The sequence below is a fragment of the Heterodontus francisci genome, chromosome 7, assembly GCF_036365525.1.
Source record: "Heterodontus francisci isolate sHetFra1 chromosome 7, sHetFra1.hap1, whole genome shotgun sequence".
NCBI classification, from domain to species: Eukaryota; Metazoa; Chordata; class Chondrichthyes; order Heterodontiformes; family Heterodontidae; genus Heterodontus; species Heterodontus francisci.
In genome coordinates, this window is record NC_090377.1 from 47561409 (window position 1) to 47585495 (window position 24087).

Below are 24087 nucleotides of genomic sequence, written 5' to 3' on the forward strand. Positions count from 1 at the left end.
ATATCCCCTTCACCACAAAGACTACCTACTTCCATCTCTATCACCACCTGCACGATCCCTGCCTTGGCACATCTACTGCTGATACCCACATTCATGTTTTTGTTACTTCCAGCCTAGACTATTCAAATGCTCTCCTGGCCAGCCTCCCATCTTCCACCCTCCATAAGTTTGAGCTCATCCAAACTCTGCTGCTAGAATCCCAAGTTCTGATCACCCATCAATCCAATCCTTGCTGACCTATCGAAAAGTACTGGAAATACTCAACAGGTCAGGCAGCATCTGCGGAGAGAGAAGCAGAGTTAACGTTACAGGACTGTGACCTTTCTGAAAGGTCACAGACCTGAAACATCAACTCTGCCTCTCTCTCCACAGATACTGCCTGACTTGCTGAGTATTTCCAGCACTTTCAGATTTCCAGCATCTGCAGTATTTTGTTTTCATCTTGCTGACCTACGTTGGGTCTTAGTCACGAATGCCTCGATTATAAAGTTCTCAGACTCAGTGTTCAAATTCCTTCGTGGCACCATCCTTCCTTATTCCTGTAAATTCTTCCACCCTTAAAACCATCCAAAAACGCTTCTTCCAACTCTAACCTCTTGTGCATCCCTCGCTCCAACAATGGCAGCCATACCTTCAGCCATTTAGGCCCTAAGTCACAACATTTCTTCGGTCTCTCCTCCTAATCCACTTCTGACCAAGTTTCTAGATACCCTTCTCAATATCTACTTCAGCTCATGTCAATTTTTGTCCGATTACACTCCTGTGAAGCACGGTGGGACATTTGAGTTAAAGGTGCTATATAAAAGTAAGTTGCTGTTGGATTCTTAATTATGATACATCTACAATACTAAATTCAGGTATCAATAATGAAGTGTAAAACTTTAAAAAGTGTATTAGCTTTTTAAACTTGTGCTTTAGATAGCTTTGAAGTTAAAATTAAGACTAAATACTCACATGAAGGAATCGGGAAAGCTAATGAAAATGAAGAATGTAAGAAAACAACAAAAGGAGTGAGAAAGGAATAAGAGTTTTAACATAAAACAGGAAGAATAAATTGCAAGTAATTGAAAGATTTGATAGCCATTAAAGTCAGCAGTATTTGAAATACAAAAAAAAAGCAGTGGCAAAGAAAGAAAATACCTAGACATGTGTAGATAAATTATAGTATAAAGTGACACAATCATTCCAATTATCGAGGGAAAAATCACTTTGGCTTTGACAATTGATGTACATTAGTCATTCTCAAACTATGCAACCTTATAATTTAGTTACAAGTTTAGCTGCAGTTAAGGGATCACATCCCTTCCCTCAGAGTTAACCAGGTAGTCATTTTGATACAAGTTATATTTCAGTCACACCTTGCATTATTAAATTGGATTTTGCAATGAGAAATAAAATCCCTTTCATACAGCAGGAGAGGGAGGTAAAAGTGCAGTAGTGAATGTCAAATCGATTTAAACAGTGCACAATAAAAAATTCAACTGATTTGAATCTCAAACTTTCATCTCAGAAGTGCCACCAATTCCAAGCAGACCCTGCATTTCCTGTACTTCCCCAGTGGAGATCAATTTTCAAACTCATGGTTAAAATATGCAGATTTACAAAACATTTTCACCAGTTCACATGCAACTAAATTTAATAAAGGGTTTAGTACTTAAAGTGCTAAAATTCAGACACCTGCAATTTTAAACCTCAGATCTGTCCAAGAGTTTTAAATTAAAATCAAATGCTGGATGGGTGTCTTATGGTGGGCATGTTTTCTCAGAAAAAGAGGCAGAATTCTTGATGTACAAACTGAAAGTATATTGTATTCATCATTGTTAAAATTGTATAATGCTTTCCAAAGGAGAAAACAAAGTCTATACTGGAAACACCAGCTTGACTGTTCTCTCCATAGATGCAACTTGGCCTGACTAATTCCTGCATGTTTTGTTTTCAAACAACATTTTTATTTGTGTGGTAATCACAAACATTTTGCTCCAAAATCAATGAATACTGCAACTAGGGATAAATCAAATCAAATCCCAGTTGAGACAATTAAGCAAAAAAAAATTCAGTCATTAGATGGATGGTAAACTGCATTGAAAAAGCTTGTGTTTCTGGAATACATGTATAAATCCAACCCACACCAAACGGAATAAAGCCACCTCCATATGGGGCAGGATGTCAGAAATGCTCCATCCATCAATATTGGCGACCACGCTCTGGAAGTGGTTCAAGAGTTCACCTACCTAGGCTCAACTATCACCAGTAACCTGTCTCTAGATGCAGAAATCAACAAGCGCATGGGTAAGGCTTCCACTGCTATGTCCAGACTGGCCAAGAGAGTGTGGGAAAATGGCGCACTGACACGGAACACAAAAGTCCGAGTGTATCAGGCCTGTGTCCTCAGTACCTTGCTCTACGGCAGCGAGGCCTGGACAACGTATGCCAGCCAAGAGCGACGTCTCAATTCATTCCATCTTCGCTGCCTTCGGAGAATACTTGGCATCAGGTGGCAGGACTATATCTCCAACACAGAAGTCCTTGAAGCGGCCAACATCCCCAGCTTATACACACTACTGAGTCAGCGGCGCTTGAGATGGCTTGGCCATGTGAGCCGCATGGAAGATGGCAGGATCCCCAAAGACACATTGTACAGCGAGCTCGCCACTGGTATCAGACCCACCGGCCGTCTATGTCTCCGTTATAAAGACGTCTGCAAACGCGACATGAAATCGTGTGACACTGATCACAAGTCGTGGGAGTCAGTTGCCAGCATTCGCCAGAGCTGGTGGGCAGCCATAAAGACAGGGCTAAATTGTGGTGAGTCGAAGAGACTTAGTAGTTGGCAGGAAAAAAGACAGAGGCGCAAGGGGAGAGCCAACTGTGCAACAGCCCCAACAAACAAATTTCTCTGCAGCACCTGTGGAAGAGCCTGTCACTCCAGAATTGGCCTTTATAGCCACTCCAGGCGCTGCTTCACAAACCACTGACCACCTCCAGGCGCGTATCCATTGTCTCTCGAGATAAGGAGGCCCAAAAGAAAGATATATTACAAGTTCTGAACTAAAAGGAATTTGCACCTCAACCCAATTTGTAATGGGTAGAGACTTGCTCAAAAGGATAGCAGAGGTTGAACACAGTAGAGGGTGCTTATATATCCTTCCTATATCTTCAAAGAAAGCTTTTCCCTTCTTATACAAAAGCAAAATACTGTGCATGCTGGAAATCAAACTAAAACAAAATTGCTGGAAATATTCAAGTCAGGCAGCATCTGTGGAGAGAAAAACAAAGTTAACGTTTCAACTTTACTGTTTTTCTGTCTGTCTGATCTGTTAAGTATTTCCAGCATTTTCAGTTTTTTGTCTTTATGCTGCCCAGGTAGTCTGTAGCATATGCCTTAAGTTGTTTTTGCATTAGTAAAGTCTAACCCCAGTAGCTTTGCACCCCTCATTGATTCATCTTCAAGGCATCCCCGACATTTTGACTGTACCAGCACCTCTAGCATCACTGACAGCAACTTCTGGAGACTGCACCTACACAGTTAAACACGGAAATCCAAATGTTGCTGTCATTTTCAGAGGAGGAGAGATGGCAAATGCTGACAGCTTTGAATTTGCATCCTTTGACTCCAGAATCTGCTTTTCCTAGTCTCCAGTTCATGAATTTGAATTTTCCATATCACTTGTTGACTACCATTCTATAATTATCATCTGGATCCAGTTTTTCTGTCTCTCTACTTTGATTCAGTAGCTGCATCATTACTTCCTGCATGTCTCATTGTTGGTTTTGCACAGAATATTTCTCCTGCGCTAGTCCTTTTTGTTCTGATGAAAGTGGCTTTTGTATCCACACAAGTCTCTTATTTACATCCTCAACTGTCTTACTGAATTCCCATCCTTTCCAAAAAGGCCAGAGTATACCAGAGAACAATTTCTGCCTCTCACCCTACTGCTACAAAAACAGATCATCTGCCTGGCAGGAGTTTTATCAAGTGACATGCACTCTTCACACATTGTAGCAGTGCAATCTAGCTCAATAAGTTTAGAGAAACCAGCTGCTGAGAATGAAAATATGGTGACATAGAACTGATGCTGCCTTCTATTTCAGCACTGTATAAAGGCCTGGAATATGGAACATTTCAAAAGGAACTGGTACAGCTACCAAACTAAGCTCAAAAAACCAAACCCCTAAATGTCCACTTGAACTAAAGAGATTGTAGATACATATCATTTAAAAAATAAGGAAAAATTTCTTCACTCAGAGGGTAGTGAACCTGTGGAATTCTCTACTGAAGGCGGTGCAGGCCACGTCATTAAATATATTCAAGAAGGAGATAGATATATTTCTTAATGCCAAAGGGATCAAGGGATATGGGGAGAAAATGGGAACTGGGTACTGAATTAGACAATCAGCCATTATCTTTTTTTGAATGGCGGAGCAGGCCTGAAGGGCCGAATGGCCTACTCCTGCTCCTATTTTTTATGTTTCTAAAATAGCAATATGTAGCTAATCGTCCTGTATCAACTACATTTCATAGGAGTGATCAGAGTAGTATAAAATTAGGAGGGCAGTAAGGAGCTGTAAGACATCAGGTTTGGAGGGGCAGGGGGCTGAGAGAAGGGTGACTGGTAGCATGTGGAAAATCCAGAAGTCTGGGTTTCCTTGCATGCTATGGATTTCTAACAGTCCAACCTCAGAATCCCAGATGGTGGCGAGTTACAATCCTGGGGCGGGGAAAAGAAAAGATGCTTGGGGTGGGGACACCAGGAAGAAACACGCCTGTACCTCCTGGTTCACAAGTAGTGCTGTGAAGGCACTTATCTTCTCCCCAAGGGTGTCGTCTCCTTGCTGCAGCTGCCGGTTTTCCCAAAGTCTGGAAAACCCAGGTCGGCCACAGTTAAACTGAAGGCTTCCAGCCTCATTAGCATACATAAGTGCCTTTTTCGCCTCATGCCCAACTCTTGTTTCATGCTTCCATCTGATGACCCACCCCCACCACTCACGTTAAAATTGCCTGCCCCCCTCCCAGCAGTCAGAACATAATTGCCAAAGGCACGATCATGCATTGCAGTTAAACCTTGGCAGCAACGATTAGTAAATATGGGCGGAATCTTCACTTCAAAAATGTTTTTTTTTTAAAAAAAAAAGGCGTTGGGGCCATTTGCGGGTGCTGATCCAGCTTACGTCAGAGCTGCGCCTTGCAGTGCGATCTTAGGGAAGGCAGTAAGTTAACAGGTCGCCTCCACGTTCGCAGTGCAGTTAAGAACAATGGGAAGGACAGATGCTGGAGGCCCAATGGGAGGGCCCACAGGCCTGGCAGACCAGCAGCTCCACTGGGAGACACCAATGGTGCCCCAAAATGGAAGTGGTGTTGAAAGCTTCTAAGGGTTTATTACAAATAAAAGGACTAGGAGTTGTCAGGGTCAGTGTGGAGGGGGAACTTCCACAAGAATGCTTTTGGCCACAGCTCTGCCAGTTTCAGCCTTGCGACTGTGATCGCAGCACGGCCAGCAGCCTCAGGGGTCCCTGACCTCTTACTGAGACTGCCTCTGCTGCCCTGTCGGGCTCCCCGATACAGAAGTCACGTGAGCCCTGCACTGCAAGATTACATTGCTGCGCACAATTCAGGGCTTACTGCCCTTTTACCTACCTCGATATTCTACACACTGCGGACTGGCGGGCAGCGACTACTGCAGGGAGCCCACCTCTGGGAGAATCACCTGAAGGTGGGAACATGTGGGGGGGGGGGGGGAAGCAAACCAGACATGCCTCAGACCGGTTTTCTGTGCCACCCCTGCCTCCACAGTGCCAAGAGGATTCCGCCCTGTGTGAACATTGAATTTCTCAATACTTTATCATGGATTTCTTTATCATGGGATGTGGGTATCTCTAGCAAGCCCAGCATTTACAGCCCATCCCCAAATGCCCTTGAAACTGCCCTTGAGGTGGTGGTGGTGAGCCGCCTTTTGACAACTGAGTGGCTTGCTAGGCCATTTCAGAGGGCAGTTAAGAACTAGCCGCATTGCTGAGGGCTTGGAGTCAAGATGTAGGCCAGACTGTGTAAGGAGTACAGATTCTTTTCCCCTCTACAGACATTAGCGAACTTGATGGGTTTTCCGATAATCCGGTAGTTACATGGTAACCATTATTTATACTAGCTTTCGATTCCAGTTTTATTTAATTAACTCAATTCTCCAGCTGCTGCGCAGGGAATTGAACTAGTCTCCAGATATCACTCCAGGGTTATTAGTCTTGTAAAATAATCATTATGTCACCGTGCCCAATATTCAACCATCCACAGTGCTGTCTACTGCTACTCATGGTTTTGTACCACATGAAGTGCGGTGACTGTCAGATGTTATAATTTCTATATGTGAAAGTGATAATTTAGGCCTCTTTAATGTAATTACACAGATACTCAATGTTGCACTTTAGATTTGAATAGCAGTAAACAGGACAAAAATTTCTTGACTGAAATAAAACTAGGACACGAGATTGGGTATTAAAAACTCCAAGACAGACCCAAGGACTACTCATGTCAAATATAATACAGACAATCCATAACAAGTCCCAGAGTTCACCAACGTCACAAATGGTTTTCCATTCGTTACGACCGTGGTGGGAGGAGTGCACTCTTTGCTAGTTCCACTTCTCCACAGATACGTTTACCAGTTACCGATGTGGTCAAATATATTCTACTTTTTATCCCAAATTTAATTAACAAAATCAGTTTATTATAAAACAAGACATAACCAGTAACAAAGCAAAACATTAACAGAGACACACACACACACACACGAGATTCTCTTTTTAGAGCTCTGTTACAAAAAGACAAAAAATAATATTTTGGTCAAATAATTGCTAATTCTTGAAAAAAAAAGATACACAAAGATGTCAGTTGTCCCTTTTTGGTTTGGCATCCCAAATAAGTGTAGACGGCCATCACTGTGATCTTTCTGGAATAGTTCTTTTCAGGCGACATTGAAAGTTAGTTTGGCAGGCTTTCCAGCAGAAATGCAGCATAAGTTTCTCCATTTCTTACACTGAATTCTCAGGAAGTTCTCCAAGAGATGGAAGAAGGTGCTGATGGTGAATGCTCTCCAACTGCCTTCAAAACAGTTCACATCCCAACACACTGTCCAAAGCGAAACCAAAAATATCTTCAGAGTCAAGCCTCCGACCCCCTATAAATCTTGACCGGTCACTTCTCTATAAACATATCCCCAAAGTCAAAAAGCCCCTGCAGGCTGTTTATTTGAAGAAAGGGGACTTCCAGTAAATGCTGTTTTCAAACAAGACCTCTATGTCCTTTCAATGATCCCAATGAAAAAACATCCATGGAATCCTTTTCAGTTTTCCCAAATAGAACAATGTCCATATTTCTAAAATACATGAGTTCTCAAAAAAAACCTTTAAAAATGGAAGCACTTTTGTAGCACATTTTAAAAGGAATTTTGAAACAATGGTAAAATAACCTTAACTAAAGCTCAAGTGGGAACCTTTGAAGAACTGAAGTAGGTACAACTTCCAAATATCTTGTATACAATGAAATAACAACTAGTAGTGATCCAACAATCTAACTGCAAATGGGCTAAGAAAGACTGAAATATTAACTCAAACAGAACTAGGTTCAAACCAAAGTTGAATCAAAATATGGGAGATACTCCAGAATATACTGAAGATCGGACTAACAGATGCATTCTATTTTGTGTAATAAGCTTTATTAGTGGATTCTCTGTAGGAACTAACCAAAGTATCCAATCATGTTTTCAGTGACAGATTTATCAATCTCATTGTTTCAGTTTTGAATGCAGTATTTGGCATTCCAATTGAGAGCAGATTTCGCCTGCAAAGCAATGGGATCATCTAGTCATGACTGAAAAGTAAGGTCTGCAAGGCCAAGCTTAACTTTTGCTTGGTTTTCATATCTTAGAATCGTTACAGCGCAGGAGGCCTCCATTCATCCCATTGTGTCAGTACCAGCTCTATGAATGAGCAATTGGCCTAATGCCATTTCCCCAGCTTTCCCGTGTAACCCTGCACATTCTTTGTTTTCAGATAACAGTCTAATTTCCTTTTAAATGCCTCGATTGAATCTGCCTCCACCAAAGTCAGGCAGTGCATTTCAGACCCTAACCACTCACTGCGTCAAAAAGTTTTTCCTCATATCATTCTTGCTTCTCTTGCCAATTACTTTAAATCAGTGCCCTCTCACGAGTGGGAACAGTTTCTCCCCATCTACTCGGTCCAGACAACTCATGATTTGAATGCCTCTATCAAATCTCCCCTCAGCCTTCTCTTCTCCAATCTATCTTCATAACTGAAGTTACTCATCCCAGAAACCATTCTCATGAATCTTTTTTACACTCTCTCGCCAATGCCTTCACACCCTTCTCATGTAACTGAGCGACAGTAGTAGGGCATAAAACTGTCCAACCAATAAATACAAAAGGGTACTCAGTATAATCTGTTTTCTGCACCAGTGGGAATGAGCATACCCAACTGGCTATAGCTTGATTTCTTACCTATGAAAGCACTCTGAATAATGTTGCTTTTCCTTTTTGAAACCAAGGCAAATTTGTTGTATGTGGAACTGTGCTCTCCAAATTGGCTGTATATAATTACATAACAAATGTGACTGCAGTTAATAGAAAGTAGCCATTGCCTGCCAAGAGCTATACAGCACTGAGGTTGTGACACTATACAAATAAAAATATGTTCTTTTGAACCATTTTCTAGCTCGGGAAACACGGACTGACCTCAATTCTGGTTAGGCCACAACTAGAGTATTGCGTCCAGTTCTTGTCACAACACTTTAGGAAGGATGTGAAGGTCCTCGAGATGGTGCAGAAGAGATTTAACAGAATGGTTCCAGGGATGAGGGATTTTAGCTACAAGGTCAGGTTGGAGAAGCTGGGGTTGTTCTCCTTGAAGTAAAGGAGATTGAGGGGAGATTTGATAGGTGTACAGGATTATGACAGGTTTAGATAAAGGTAGACAAAGAAAAGCTGTTTCCATTAGCTGATGGCACAAGGACTAGGGGGCACAGATTTAAGGTACTGAGCAAGAGATACAGGGGGGAATGTGAGGAAAAACTTAAAAAAAATACAGCAAGTGGTAATGACCTGGGAGTGGTGGAAGCGGAGACTATCAATGATTTCAAAAGGAAATTGGAAGGACACTAGGAGGGAAATAAACTGGCAGAGCTATGGAAATAAAGCAGGAGAATGGGACTGACTGGGATTACTTTACAGAGAGCAGTCATGGACTTGATGGGCACCTTCTGTGCCGTAATGACTGATTCATTGCTGAAGCAGAGATGCCCATTTCTTCTCTGCATCTCCTGTAAACATTTATAGTTTCTGATAATCCCAGATTAAACATGGGACTTTTGTCATGCGTCTCCATCAAGGAAAGAAAGGTGACTTGAATTTGTCTATCAACTCAGGTATAACTCCCATCTCAATGAAATTCATTTGACCCATACTGGCTGCAAGCAGTTCATAGAAACAGATGGCCAATAAATCACATTTAAAAAGATACAACCAGTATTATTGGACTTGACAGCACCCTTCAGAACTTCTACTTAAAAAGGTTCAAGTAAATATCGTCACATTGAGGGCAAGAGATTATGACCAAAGTAATTTAAATAACCTGGAGTTGCAACTTCTCAAATGTAGAGCCCAAATTAACTGCACAAATACCCAATTGCTTCAAAACTAACACTGTAAAAACAGATTATCTATTAAACACTTCTTAAAGTTAGGAGATATTATACTCTTCAAAATCTTACCGGCCAAACTCCAAAAGGGTAGAATGGACTCTGGATTCTTCATCCATCAACTCTCCTGCTGTAACCAACCGTTTGTACTTGCGTTGTGGTTTATAAACATCCTTTGAAAGCAAAAAAGAAATAAACAATCTTGTGAACATGAAATCAACTCAACTTGCATTTATAAAAAAAATCTTTAATGTAGCAAAATATCACAAGGCACTTTGCAGGAACTTTATCAGACAAATTTTTAACACCGAGGCACATAAGGAAATATTAGGGTAGGCGACTAAAAATTTGGTCAAGAGGTAGCATTTAAAGTGCGTCTTAAAATAGGAAAGACAGGCAGAGAGATTTAGGAAGGAAATTCCAAAACGTTAGGGCCTTGGCAGCTAAAAGCACGGTGAGCAATGGTGGAATAATTAAAATTGGGGATGCACAGGAGGCCAGAATTGGAGGAGAGTAGATATTGGAGGGTTGCAGGGCTGGAGAAGGTGTCAGGGATAAAGGAGGAACAAGGCCAAGGAGAAATTTTAAAGGATGAGAATTTTTTTTTTTTTTTTAAATGAAGACATCGTTTAAATGGGAGCCAATGAGACTTGGCTGTTAGGATCTGAAATTCTGTTAACGGATGATAAATACCTGGCAGTTCAAGATAATAGGATGAACAGGTGTTGGGTGTTAATTGGAGAGCAGAAGTAAGCTCTGTGACAAGCAATAAACAATCTCCACCAAAGCATTGTCTTCACATCGTCTGTGTCGTCTTCACAAACAGGCTTGGAGATTTCTCTAACATTGCTAAGAGTTGGGATATAGGCAGTGGAGTTTTGGGTGAGCATAAATTTATGGAAAGTAGAAGATGAGGTAGGCCAGGAGTGTGTTGGAATAGGTAAGTTTAGAAGTACAAAGGCAAGGCTTTCAGATGAGTTGAGGCAGGGTGGAAGTAGGCAGTCTTAGCGATGGCACAGATGTGTGGTCAGAGACTCAGCTCGGGGTCAGAAATAACACCAAGCTTGCTAACAGTCTGCTTCAGTCTCAAACAGTTGCCAGGGAACAGAGTCTGTCGCAGAACTAACATGAAGGAATGAATTCTGAAATTTGAAAGGGAGAAAATATGTTGTAGTGATATACTGATTGCACAATACATTTTTGTTTTATATATAGTGTGCTGGAACTGGGAGTGAAAAAAAGATGCAAGTAAATTTCGCAATTTCTACTCACAGAAACTTCTACAACTGTTTTCATAGCCTTGTCTTTCCGCTGCTTGAAATCATCATCCTATTACGGATAAAAGTTGAAAGTACACTTAATTTATTGAAAAAAAGCATCACTTTTAGTTCTGAAAAAATACAAAGTTCACCAGTTATTCCTAATGATAGAAGCAAATTAAAACATTATTTTGATGGTGAAGTGTTTATTTGCCTCTTCTTTTCCAAACAAATAAACAAAGAAGAAATCCTTGCAGACACTGCTTATACTGTTCACTGATCAAGCCACCAGGAGCATACTTAATCCTTAAAGCATCAATAGCTCTACTTCTTGGAGTTTTAAGATTTTTGCAAACACCCCATGAGACTGAAAAATTAAATGTAGTAGTGATAGTGAAATGTCAGCAAGATTGAGTGTACAGTCACTGCAATATAATCGGCTTCAAAAGATTCCAAAATGTTATTTCCGTTCTACTGCTCATCTTCCTGGCCAACCGCACCCCCATTTTTTCCTTAACATTTAATTTTTCTATTATCGCTCACCTAGATTACTTTTGTTTCATCTGCAATAACATACATACATACACAACATATAATACATAAAGATAAATAGGTCTTCCATAGTGCAATAGATTAAGAATTAGTTTCAAACTGATTTACCAGCAAAATACTGAAGATACACAACTTAGTTTCACATTTCAAATAAATTTGTATTTTGGATGGAGATCAACTACATGGTCAGGTTAGGAGCTCTTTCCAGAACTGTCTGAAATAGCTATTAAAAGTTCCATTACTTGATTACATTAGATTCAACAATCTAGCTGTCAGATATCACTCATCTATTAAAATTTTCAGCATTCATTACCTTATTTCTGCTTTTTAATTGTTGAGATATTAACATCCTACCATCACTACTGCTGGGCTTTTTTTTTTAATACACTGTCCATTACCATTTACAGAATGTTTAAATTATTTAAATGTTAAATATTAACTACAATTTTGAAATATAACTTGCAATCTATTTTTTTTTTTGAAAAAAATAGAACATTTATTCCTGGCCAAAAAAATAATGTTGGGGGGAAAAAATATCCTAGACTTAGGCTCAACAATTCCAAAACTAACTTTATTCCGATAAGATGATTCTAATCACATGACTAAATTGATTCAAATATTTTAGACTACATTAAAATTAAAATGTGAAAATTCAACTTATGCATTAAAATATTAAGAGTCCCAAAATTCAAATTAGTTTCAATTATTTTCAACAATTGCTATTTCAACTTCCTTGTCAAGTGTCAGAACTTAAATTGGAAAATAGCTAAAGCAAAATCCAAACTTTATATAAATATTTCCATACGTTGCCTGTAGAGGTCAAGTACCACACTGAACATTCCTATAATACCTATTTCTATATTGAAGCATTTATAATACTTTATAATTTAGACATACTGGGAAACTCACCTCAAGTAGACTGTGGGTTTTCTGAAATTGAGATACTGAAAAAGATCGAATGTAATCTCCCATCTCTTCTCTGGTCTCAATTGCACGTTTTACCAACCACTTAAAAATAACAATGGAGTTGAGGTGTCACTGGATAATAAGTGCCAAGATTTGTAATTTGCCCTAAAATTTACTCAAGATCACAAAGTCACAAAAGTAAATTTACAACAGCCACCTGAAAGATTTCAGACATGGAAGTCTGGCTTCAAAATAATTGATCTAAGAGTGGGGAAAATTGGGAAGGCAACAGGAAAATCTAGTCTGCAACTCGTGACTCATCAAGAAAATGATAAAATAATGATTTCTTCCTGCTAATATTGAATACATCTACAGATTTTCACATAATATAGGCCTTTACAACAGTGTCCTAAAGAACAAAATAGCTTTACAGTTCTCTGGGAGGAAATAGCTCGTTAAGGCAAGCAAAGGCTGGATAGGAGGAAAAAAACCTCAAAATGTGACAAAAAAATTTTTTTCCGAAGACCAACTAGGGCAAATTAGGGATTTCTGTTCGATCCGATAAAGCAGACATTGTGCAATAGGATACTTTCAAGGTTTCTCAAATCTTGCGTACACCTAATAAATAAATTTATTAACTGGTGGCTCAAGACAACTAAAGCAAAATTGAGTGATTTGGTCAACTGTGGAAGAAAAATGTTCCCTTTCATGCTGGCTTTTCTGGATTGATAGCTAATTAGTACTTAAAAGTTCTTTTAATTCATGAGATTACTTGAGTTCATGTATTTTATACCCACCTGATGCATGTTAAACACAAGTCAATTGTGGAATCACTTGAAATTTCCTTCTGTGAAAAATAGCTGTTAATCTTCAAATGATCTTAAGTACACTTGTGTAGGGAATAGCAGGAATAGTTACATTGTTAAACATTTTAAGTGACAAAATTTACATATTCTTAAGCATTAAGTTGCAGGAATACTGTAATATTCAGAAAAATGAAATCCAGTTCAAGTCCAAAGATGTTAGAGATTCAAATTAATTTTGCTATGACAATTTTTCAGAAACAAAATCCTTACCTGTACAACAGGGAATATGTGTATGAAATCCAGACCCTGGATCTGATGTGGTTCTAAGCGATGAGGACACTTCATATTTGGCAAAACAGATACAATTTTTTCTGTCAATGCTCTGTGTAAAAAAAAAAAACATTTTTCAGGAGGCAAAACATTTTATTGGCTACAAAATATTACTAAAAACCTTCCTGTAAAATCAAGGCTATTTCAAGGTTGGGGGGTGGGGGCAGAAGGAGAATCCTATGCAATACTTGCCATACGTAAGGTTTGTATTGCTCAAATTTAAAGAACTACAAAGGAATTATGGTCATTGAAGTTAAAATACTCTCACGCAATCTGTCAAAGCTCAAAAGTGCAGTGTTACCTCCTGAAGCCCTATATTCTAGTCCACAGCCCTCCAACACTGACCAATCCAGTTCCAGCATTTCTCACTAGTTGGCAGATCCTACTTTCAAAGTCCATTGCTAAACTTGCTGCATCCTGCCTTACCTTTAAAAGCATCCTCAAAATCCCACTAACAATTGTACTTCTATTCAACTCTCAATTGTTCTAGGATTGCTTGGTACATTCTCACCTATGCAAAGCATCTTGAAGTATTATGTCAAAAGGTGTTCCACTAACGCAAGTAATTGTTAGTCATTACATTTTAAACTATTAATTTCCATTCAACCATAAAGATCAAAATTTCACGTAAACAGGAAAAAAAGTTAAGCCACTTACATTTTCTGACCAATTGTAGAATTTTCTTGAAAAAGCAAATCAACGTCAATATCAAAGTTGCATGTTGTAATACACCATGTCATACCACCCACTACCTGTGGAGAAAATTAAAGTCTTTTTCTTCCCAAAGTTTAAAAGTGAACACTAACAAATTGTTGGCTTATACTGATTTAATAAGCAACATTATTCATTTGATATGAAACAATTACTTTGTTCCACTTTATATTTTTGTACATCATACAAAAATCTACAAAGTGGCAACAGCAATTTTGAATGAAAATTGGGAGATAAAGGTACACAACTTAAAAAAAAAACAGTGGCGCAGTGGTAGGGCGGCACAGTGGTTAGCACCGCAGCCTCACAGCTCCAGCGACCCGGGTTAGGTTCTGGGTACTGCCTGTGCGGAGTTTGCAAGTTCTCCCTGTGACCGCGTGGGTTTCTGCCGGGTGCTCCGGTTTCCTCCCAAAGACTTGCAGGTTGATAGGTAAATTAGCCATTGTAAATTTCCCCTAGTGTAGGTAGGTGGGGATGTTGTAGAGGACATGGGGTGAATGTAGGATTAGTATAAATGAGTGGTTGATGGTTGGCACAGACTCGGTGGGCCAAAGGGCCTGTTCCAATGCTGTATCTCTCCATGGCTCTGACTCTAAATATTGCAGCTCCAATTTTTCCTCCCATACAAGCTTGTCTTATGATCTCATTCATCTGTTGCTCAGACTTTTCTTTGGTGACTTTTCCCACTCTACAAACCTCTTCAGATAGATATCTCTAAAATACTGCAAACTAGGTATGCAAAAATTTTCTATACCCAGCAAGATAGCTGTAAGTTCTCAAGACAGCTGCCTGTCATATTAAAAACCTTCATTTTGCACAAGTCACACCATTTCTTAAATTATGATCTCCAAATTTCAGGCGCAACTGATCATCTGGCACAAAAATCAGATTTAATTCTTACATCAGTCAAGCATTGCTTTATAATAAGTGCCAAAGGTATAACGTTAATGTAATATATTTGCTACCAAATTATTAACCTGGTAGTGTGATACAAAGGAATTGCATTTGCAGTTCTCACCTTGTCAAATGGTGACAGTCCCTTAATTCGTGCTCTAAAGTATCCAGCAGCAACCAGCAATTCTAAAATTTCTGTCAATTTGATATTTTGTTCTTCATCTTCGCGAGTTTCAACCTTTAAGTAGAAAAAAAATTATACACCTGGTTACTACAAAGGATTGGAGTCAGTTCCATTACTTCACAAAGTATGGAAACGAAAAAAAGAAATTTGCGCACAACAGACCAAGTGCAGTGTAGGGCACGGCGTAAATTAGTAACCTGATGACCAATCTATTCAATCTCATCCCACATAAATGCTTGCTCAATCGTGGGATTGTGTCTCACTAACATTATTGATACATTTGGAAATGAAAACTGGCACAACCTTAGGTTTAATACACTCTTGGAGAAATTCGATAGATAACTTACCTGCAAGTTAAACTTTGTTGTTAATATCCCGAATTTGGTCTTGGTTGTACCCCTGATTCAAGTATACAAATAGTTGTTTGGTAGTACAGAACTTGAATATTGCCAAAAATAGAGACATGTTTTCGAAGCTTTTCGTCTTGCACTCATCAGGACAATACGCAAGAATAACCAATGTAAGGGAAAACAACTTATACTGCATGAGAAGAGTGTGCTGATTGGTAGAGGTATTGCCGTGGAGAATGCACCAGTTTACAATGACTGACAGTTAACTGTCAAGCTTTGTTTGAAATTTAAACCAGGCAACTTGACTCTGGTCAAGGCATTGCCCTGAGGACTGAACTAGCGAATGGCTGTCACTTATTTTGTTCAACTGAAACAGGCTCAATGTTCTGTCTGCAAAGAACAGGGGCTTGCGTTATCAATACATGTAGCTTCCAGCACACGCAAATGCGCCACACTGAGCCCTACTGACAATCTTAAATTGGTAGTCAGCGTAGTTCCTAGCACACTGCAGATTATTTAGCAAATGTTGTCCAATCGCAGAATTGCATCTAATTTTGAACACTTTTGAGTTTTGCAAGCACGGGCTGGTTGGGTACGGATTGTACCTTGCCCGTTGCCAACAGCGGAAGGGACATGTTTGATACAATCCACCAGCCTTTGGGACGTACAGCCAATATGCCTAGCATCGCGCTGGCATTGAAATTCATATAATCGCAGTGTGCTAAGAACTACGCTGATGACCAATTTAAGATTGCCAGTAGAGCTTGCAGTGTGGCGCATCGGTGTACTAGAAGTTGCATATATTAATATGCAGGGCCCTGTTCTTTGCAGACAGAAAAAACATGCACACACACTGCGCCTGTTTCAGCTGAACAAAATAAGTGAGTGCCATTAGCTCGTCTATTCCTCAAGGGCGGCACAGTGGCGCAGTGGTTAGCACCGCAGCCTCACAGCTCCAGCGACCCGGGTTCAATCCTGGGTACTGCCCGTGTAGAGTTTGCAAGTTCTCCCTGTGTCTGCGTGGGTTTTCTCCGGGTGCTCCGGTTTCCTCCCACATGCCAAAGACTTGCAGGCTGATAGGTAAATTGGCCTGTATAAATTGTCCCCAGTCTTGGTAGGGAAGTATAGGGATAGGTGGGGATGTGGTAGGAATATGGGATTAGTGTAGGATTAGTATAAATGGGTGGTTGATGGTCGGCACAGACTCGGTGGGCCGAAGGGCCTGTTTCAGCGCTGTATCTGTAATCTAATCTAATCAATGTCTTGACCAAATCAGAGTCAAGCTGCCTGGTTTAAATTTCAAACCAAGCTTGGCAGTTAATGGTCACAGTAAACTGGTGCATTCTTTATGGCAACGTCTCTACCAGAGTTCACTTGCCAACCAATCAGCACTCTCTTCTCATGCAGTACAAGTTGTTGTTTTACCTTACATTGGTTATTCTTGTGTATTGTCCTGATGAGTGCAAGACGAAAAGTTTCAACATGGCTCTATTTTCAGCAATACTCTAGTTCTGTACTACCAAATGACTATTTGCATACATGAGACAGAGGTACAAGGAGGACCAAATTCGGGATATTAACATAGTTCAACTTACAGGTAAGTTAAGAACAGCTAAGCTGTCTATTGAATTTCTCCAAGAGTGTAAGGTTGCCAGTTTTCATTTCCGAACGTATCAATAATGCTAAAGTGAGACAGTCCCATGATTGAGCGAGCAGTTATGCGAGATGAGACTGAACAGATTGGTAACAGGGTTACTAATTTACACCATGACACATGCTGTGCTTGGTCTGTTGTGCGCAAATTTCTTTCATTTTTTGATTTTATCAGTTTATGCCACTATATTGCTTTCAAGTATGGAATATTAGTGACAAATGAAATTAATGTATTTGACAAATATTTAACAGTCACAATTAACATTAGAATTTCAGGGAGGTATGTGACATTAATTTGTACATACAATCACCTGAACAGTTCTTGAGCATTGTTTTTTTCAATACTTCAGCATCACAGGGTCTTCCTTTACTGCTTATTTAGACAGGTGATTTGAACGGTCATTGAGGGAATGTAAGAAGCACTAAAAATTAATGGCTTTTTTGAGGCAATTCATTTAAGCTTTATGTTAACCTCTTTGCTTTGATCTGGTCAATAGCAAAGCCACCAATAGCTGGAACAGTTTCAGGATTTCAAGGTGCTCTTATGAACCAAGAGATAAGCCTATGTAAATTAGTCCCAATAGGATGAAGACAACTGGCATTGCTCCAAAGCAATGATAAATGATCTTTTGGGAGGAGATCTTTGAAAGAGTGTCTCCTGATGACAAACATCGTTGAGGTTCTTGATAGCCCAACTTTGACAGCAGGCCCGGACAGTGTATTAATTTCAAGGGTGAGACTCTGCTCAATTGTCATTGACACCGAGCAACAGAATAGCTGACAGTTTCAATTCATCCAAAAATCACAAATCTCCTTGCCCAATCTCACAAAATTCCAGCAAAGAACTCCCAGCCATGTGTTGCAGCAACCGAGGAGGCAGAAATTGTTCAAATCGTCTCAAATCTGATCACTGAAAATTCAAAAAATTGGAAAGTAAAGAATCTATTCCTCCCCCCCCCCCACCCCCCAAGGATCTCAGCAATTAAGGCAGAAAACAAGTAAAAATGTTGTTTTCGTCTCAAGTAATGCTCTGCAGTCATGCCATATCCAGTCGTGAATGGTAGTGGACAATTAAACAACTAACTGGAGGAGGCAGTTCCGCAAATATCCCCATCCTCAGTGATGGGGGGAGCCCAGCACATCAATGCAAAAGATAATGCTGAAGCATTTGCAACAATCTTCAGCCAGAAGTGCTGAGTGCATGATCCATCTCGGCCTCCTGAAGTCCCCAGCATCACAGATGCCAGTCTTCAGCCAATTCAATTCACTCCACAATATCAAGAAACGGCTGAAGGCACTTGCTACAGCGATAGCTATGGGCCTCGACAACATCCCGACAAGAGAACTGAAGACCTGTGCACCAGAATTTGCCACGCCCCTAGCCAAGCTGTTCCAATACAATGACAACACTGGCATCTACCCAGCAATGTGGAAAATTGCCCAGGTATATCCTGTACACAAAAAAAAACAGGACAAGGCCAACCCAGCCAATTACCACCCACCAGTCTACTCTCAATCAGTAAAGTGATGGAAGGTGTCGTCGACAGTGCCATCAAGCAGCACTTGCTTAGCAATAACCTGCTCAGTGACACTCAATTTAGGTTCTGCCAGAACCACTCAGCTCTTGACCCCATTACAGCCTTGGTTCAAACATGGACAAAAGAGCTGAGCTCCAGAGGCAAGGTGAGAGAATGACTGCCCTTGACATCAAGGTAGCATTTGACTGAGTATGGCATCAAGGGCCCTAACAAAACTGGAGTCAATGGGAATCAGGGGGAAAACTCTCTGCTGATTGGACTCATACCAAATGCAAAGGAAGGTGGTTGTTGGAGGTCAATCATTTCAGCTACAGGATATCACTGCAGGAGTTCCTCAGGGTAGTGTCCAAGGCTCAACCATCTTCAGCTGCTTCATCAATGACTTTCCTTCAATCATAAGGTCAGAAGTGGGATGTTCGCTGCTGATTGCACAATGCTCAGCACCATTTGCGACTCCTCAGATACTGAAGCAATCCATGCCCATATGCAGCAAGACCTGGACAATATCCAGGCTTGGGCTAAGTGGCAAGCAACATTAAAATAAAAGCAAAATACTGCGGATGCTGGAAATCTGAAACAAAAACAAGAAATGCTGGAATCACTCAGCAGGTCTGGCAGCATCTGTGGAAAGAGAAGCAGAGTTAACGTTTCGGGTTAGTGACCCTTCTTCGGAACTGACAAATATTAGAAAAGTCACAGATTATAAACAAGTGAGGTGGGGGTGGGGCAAGCGATAACAAAGGAGAAGGTGCAGATTGGACCAGGCCACATAGCTGACCAAAAGGTCACGGAGCAAAGGCAAACAATATGTTAATGGTGTGTTGAAAGACAAAGCATTAGTACAGATTAGGTGTGAATACACTGAATATTGAACAGCAGCAAGTGCAAACCTGAAGAAAAACAACCTGAAAAAAAGTGGGTAAGCAAACTGAACAAACTAAGATGAAATGAAATAAATGCAAAAAAAGATTGTAAAAAATGTAAAAAGGAATGTAAAAAAAAAGAAAAAATAATTAAAAATGAAAGTAAAATGGGGGGCTGTCATGCTCTGAAATTATTGAACTCAATGTTCAGTCCGGCAGGATGTAGTGTGCCTAATCGGTAGATGAGATGCTGTTCCTCGAGCTTGCGTTGATGTTCACTGGAACACTGCAGCAATCCCAGGACAGAGATGTGAGCATGAGAGCAGGGGGGGGGGCGGGGAAAAAAGTGTTGAAATGGCAAGCAACCGGAAGCTCAGGGTCCTGCTTGCGGACTGAGCGGAGATGTTCCGCAAAGCGGTCACCCAGTCTGCGCTTGGTCTCCCCAATGTAGAGGAGACCACACTGTGAGCAGCGAATACAGTATACTACATTGAAAGAAGTACAAGTAAATCGCTGCTTCACCTGAAAGGAGTGTTTGGGGCCTGGGATAGTGAGGAGAGAGGAGGTAGATGGGCAGGTATTACACCTCCTGCGATTGCAGGGGAAGGTGCCCTGGGACGGGGACGAGGTGGTGGGGGTAATGGAGGAGTGGACCAGGGTGTCGCGGAGGGAACGATCCCTTCGGAATGCTGACAGGGGAAGGGAGGGGAAGATGCGACTGGTAGTGGCATCACGCTGGAGGTGGCGCAAATGGCGGAGGATGATCCTTTGGATATGGAGGCTGGTGGGATGAAAAGTGAGGACAAGGGGAACCCTGTCACGGCTCTGGGAGGGAGGGGAAGGGGTGAGGGTAGAGGTGCGGGGAATGGGTCGGACACGGTTGAGGGCCCTGTCAACCACAGTGGGGGGAAATCCTCGGTTGAGGAAAAAGGAGGTCATATCAGAAGCACCATCATGGAAGGTAGCATCATCAGAGCAGATGCGTCGGAGACGGAGAAACTGGGAGAATGGAATGGAGTCCTTACAGGAGGTAGGGTGTGAAGAAGTGTAGTCGAGGTAGCTGTGGGAGTCAGTGGGCTTATAATGGATATTGGTAGACAACCTATCCCCAGAGATGGAGACAGAGAAGTCGAGGAAGGGAAGGGAAGTGTCAGAGATGGACCATGTAAAGGTGAGAGAAGGGTGGAAATTGGAACGCTTTGCGGAACATCTCCGCTCAGTCCGCAAGCAGGACCCTGAGCTTCCGGTTGCTTGCCATTTCAACACTCCCCCCTGCTCTCATGCTCACATCTCTGTCCTGGGATTGCTGCAGTGTTCCAGTGAACATCAACGCAAGCTCGAGGAACAGCATCTCATCTACCGATTAGGCACACTACATCCTGCCGGACTGAACATTGAGTTCAATAATTTCAGAGCATGACAGCCCCCCATTTTACTTTCATTTTTAATTATTTTTTCTTTTTTTTTAAACATTCCTTTTTACATTTTTTACAATCTTTTTTTGCATTTATTTCATTTCATCTTAGTTTGTTCAGTTTGCTTACCCACTGTTTTTTTTCAGGTTGTTTTTCTTCAGGTTTGCACTTGCTGCTGTTCAATATTCAGTGTATTCACACCTAATCTGTACTAATGCTTTGTCTTTCAACACACCATTAACATATTGTTTGCCTTTGCTCCGTGACCTTTTGGTCAGCTATGTGGCCTGGTCCAATCTGCACCTTCTCCTTTGTTATCTCTTGCCCCACCCCCACCTCACTTGTTTATAATCTGTGACTTTTCTAATATTTGTCAGTTCCGAAGAAGGGTCACTGACCCGAAACGTTAACTCTGCTTCTCTTTCCACAGATGCTGCCAGACCTGCTGAGTGATTCCAGCATTTCTTGTTTTTGTGGCACGCAACATTGCCTGGCACTTGTGTGGCACAAATGACCATCCCCAACAAGGGAATATCTAACCATCTCTCCTTGACATTCAATGGCATTACGATCGCTGAATCCTCCATTATCAACATCCTGGAGGTTACCATTGACCAGCAACTGAACTGCAGCGACTAACTCACCTCCTGACTCCCCAAAGCCTGTCCACCATCTACAAGGCACAAGTTAGGAGTGTGATGGAATTCTCTTCACTTGCCTGGATGGGTGCAGCCCCAAAGACTCAAGAAGCTCGAAACCATCCAGGACAAAGCAGTCACTTTATTGGCACCCCATCCACAAACATTCATCCCTCCACCAACACACAGTGGCAACAGTGTGTACCATCAACAAGACGCACTGCAGCAATGCACCAAGGCTCCTTAGACAACACCTTCCAAACCCATGACCTCTACCACCTAGAAGGACAAGGGCAGGAGATGCATGGGAACACCACCACCTGCAAGTTCCCCTCAAAGTCACACACCATCCTGACTTGGAACTATAATCACTGTTCCTTCACTGTCGCTAGGTCAAAATCCTGGAACATCCTTCCCAACAGCACTTTGGGTGCACCTACCCCACATGGACTGCAGCAGTTCAAGAAGGCAGCTCACCACTAGCTTTTCAAGGGCAATTAGGGATGGGTAATAAATGCTGGCTTAGCCAGCAATGCCCACATTCCATGAACAAATAAAAAAAGCTTCCCAAATTAATTACCCAAAGCTATAAGCCACAAATAATTTACATTAAGCAAATTAGTGAAAGCAATAACTTAATCTGCAATGCTAAAAAAAAAAAGAGGGAATTAGATTAAGTACCATTTATAGCACCTCATCATCGTTGTCTAATGCTGCAGTGTACTTGCTTTGCTCCAGTTGGTCAAAAGACAATTTGCAGCTGGTCTGATAGTGGCCTAAAGCATAGGATGACTAAAATGTGCAATGTTTTAATAAAACAAATTTGTAGTATTTTCTTACTGACATATTACTAGTAACAGTTTCCCCATAATGTATAGTTTCTCTTGGCTTTCTGAAGAGCTCTAACTAAGCATGTAATGTATATTACCAAGGGGCTTGCAGAGTCCTCTGGAGTGAACTTCCCCAGCCACCCATAAGCAAAGCAATTACAATTCATCCCTGCTATAGCGCCCAAATTTACCATCTACTTCAGCACATTCAGTGTCACAACCAAAAATGACCTAAAGTTGGCTTCAAATGGTGACTGAAACTAATGTTCTAGCAAGCTTTGTTTTGAAGTGGGACCAGCAGGGCAATATTAGTAGATTATTTAGCATTAGGATACATTAACAGTCTTAGAGGGAATATGGAAAAACACTGCAGCTGTGGGAAACCAAGGCATGATGGGATAAGTGGCCACGACAAAAAAAGTTTTACAACTGGAGCCCAACTGCCTCCACATCCGTGTAATCATGCTGTCCTTACTTCACTAATCAAGGAGATAAGGGTGCGACAACAAATGGAACAGGAGGCCATAAACTGTGCCAACTTCAAGGCTGGGAAAGGAGACGACAGGAGAATGTTAGTGGGGCAGTACAATCCAGTTTATTCAGCAAGCTGCAGACCTGGAATGTGTCTGTGTAGTGTGAACAAATGAGTAATGGTTATTATATTCTATAAATTTGCGCTACTGGCTCTGTTTCACTGAGAGTCCTCTGGATGCTTCACCAGACACTTCTCCCTTGCATCTTGCTCGAATAAACTTTTATTTATTTTAATCCGGTGGACTCAAACGTGGTTATTTTCTCCACAACAACTGGCATAGTTGGCCAGATCCTCAGGGGTCAGTCGCCAGTGCCCAGTTGAATGTTGGCCTGAGAGAGTAGGTGAGTACATTTACTTTACCACCCATTAGATAGGGAGGTCGGCATTTGGGATGGGAAGCTGGGGGCCCAACTGAGGATCCGAACCAAAGGACGGGCCCGTGGGTGGTGTAACTAAAGACAGCGCAGCACCAGGATCGCGGTTCCTTGGGTAAATGAGGAGGTAATATAGTTCTCGGCATTAACTGGGTAGTAGGAGCGATCGGAGTGGAACAATCAGTGGGTAGCAAGGTCCATACCCACACAAATAGTAACAATAGTCAGACTATAAAACATCAGCATGGCAAATAAAGATCCTGAGTGGGGACCCGAAAGGTCACGCACTGAATTTTTGGCAGCCAATAACAAGAACAACTTTAGATAAAATGATCAGGAAGGTTGGGATCCCTCGAGTACCCTGGCTAAGCATAAAGAACAGTGGAAAGAACAACAAAAGGGAATAATTATATTATGCAAGTACTATCTTACCACGTGTCAGTCTGGAAAGTCTGAATTAGCGAGGCTAACTCAAGAAAAGAGACAAGTTACAAGTGTTAGAAGGGAGAGAGCCGAAGTAGGAAAGTGAGAGGTATCAGGCTG

The 24087-nt window shown here is 41.3% G+C and overlaps 1 protein-coding gene across 2 annotated transcripts in view; it reads right to left on the bottom strand.

Moving 5' to 3' along the window:
* The window catches only part of ccdc93 (coiled-coil domain containing 93), an 87767-nt gene that overhangs the window by 55012 nt on the left and 8668 nt on the right, over nucleotides 1-24087 (bottom strand). Inside the window, exons 2-8 of one of the 2 annotated variants that reach the window (XM_068035122.1) lie at nucleotides 22487-22597; nucleotides 15289-15402; nucleotides 14217-14311; nucleotides 13500-13611; nucleotides 12427-12525; nucleotides 10979-11035; nucleotides 9779-9879 (exon numbers count right to left, since the gene is read on the bottom strand). In XM_068035122.1, coding sequence (XP_067891223.1) covers nucleotides 9779-9879; nucleotides 10979-11035; nucleotides 12427-12525; nucleotides 13500-13611; nucleotides 14217-14311; nucleotides 15289-15402; nucleotides 22487-22489 — 581 coding nt within the window. In that variant the 5' untranslated portion in view covers nucleotides 22490-22597. The remainder of the gene's footprint in view (nucleotides 1-9778; nucleotides 9880-10978; nucleotides 11036-12426; nucleotides 12526-13499; nucleotides 13612-14216; nucleotides 14312-15288; nucleotides 15403-22486; nucleotides 22598-24087) is intronic. The other variant, XM_068035121.1, reaches the window with a different exon arrangement.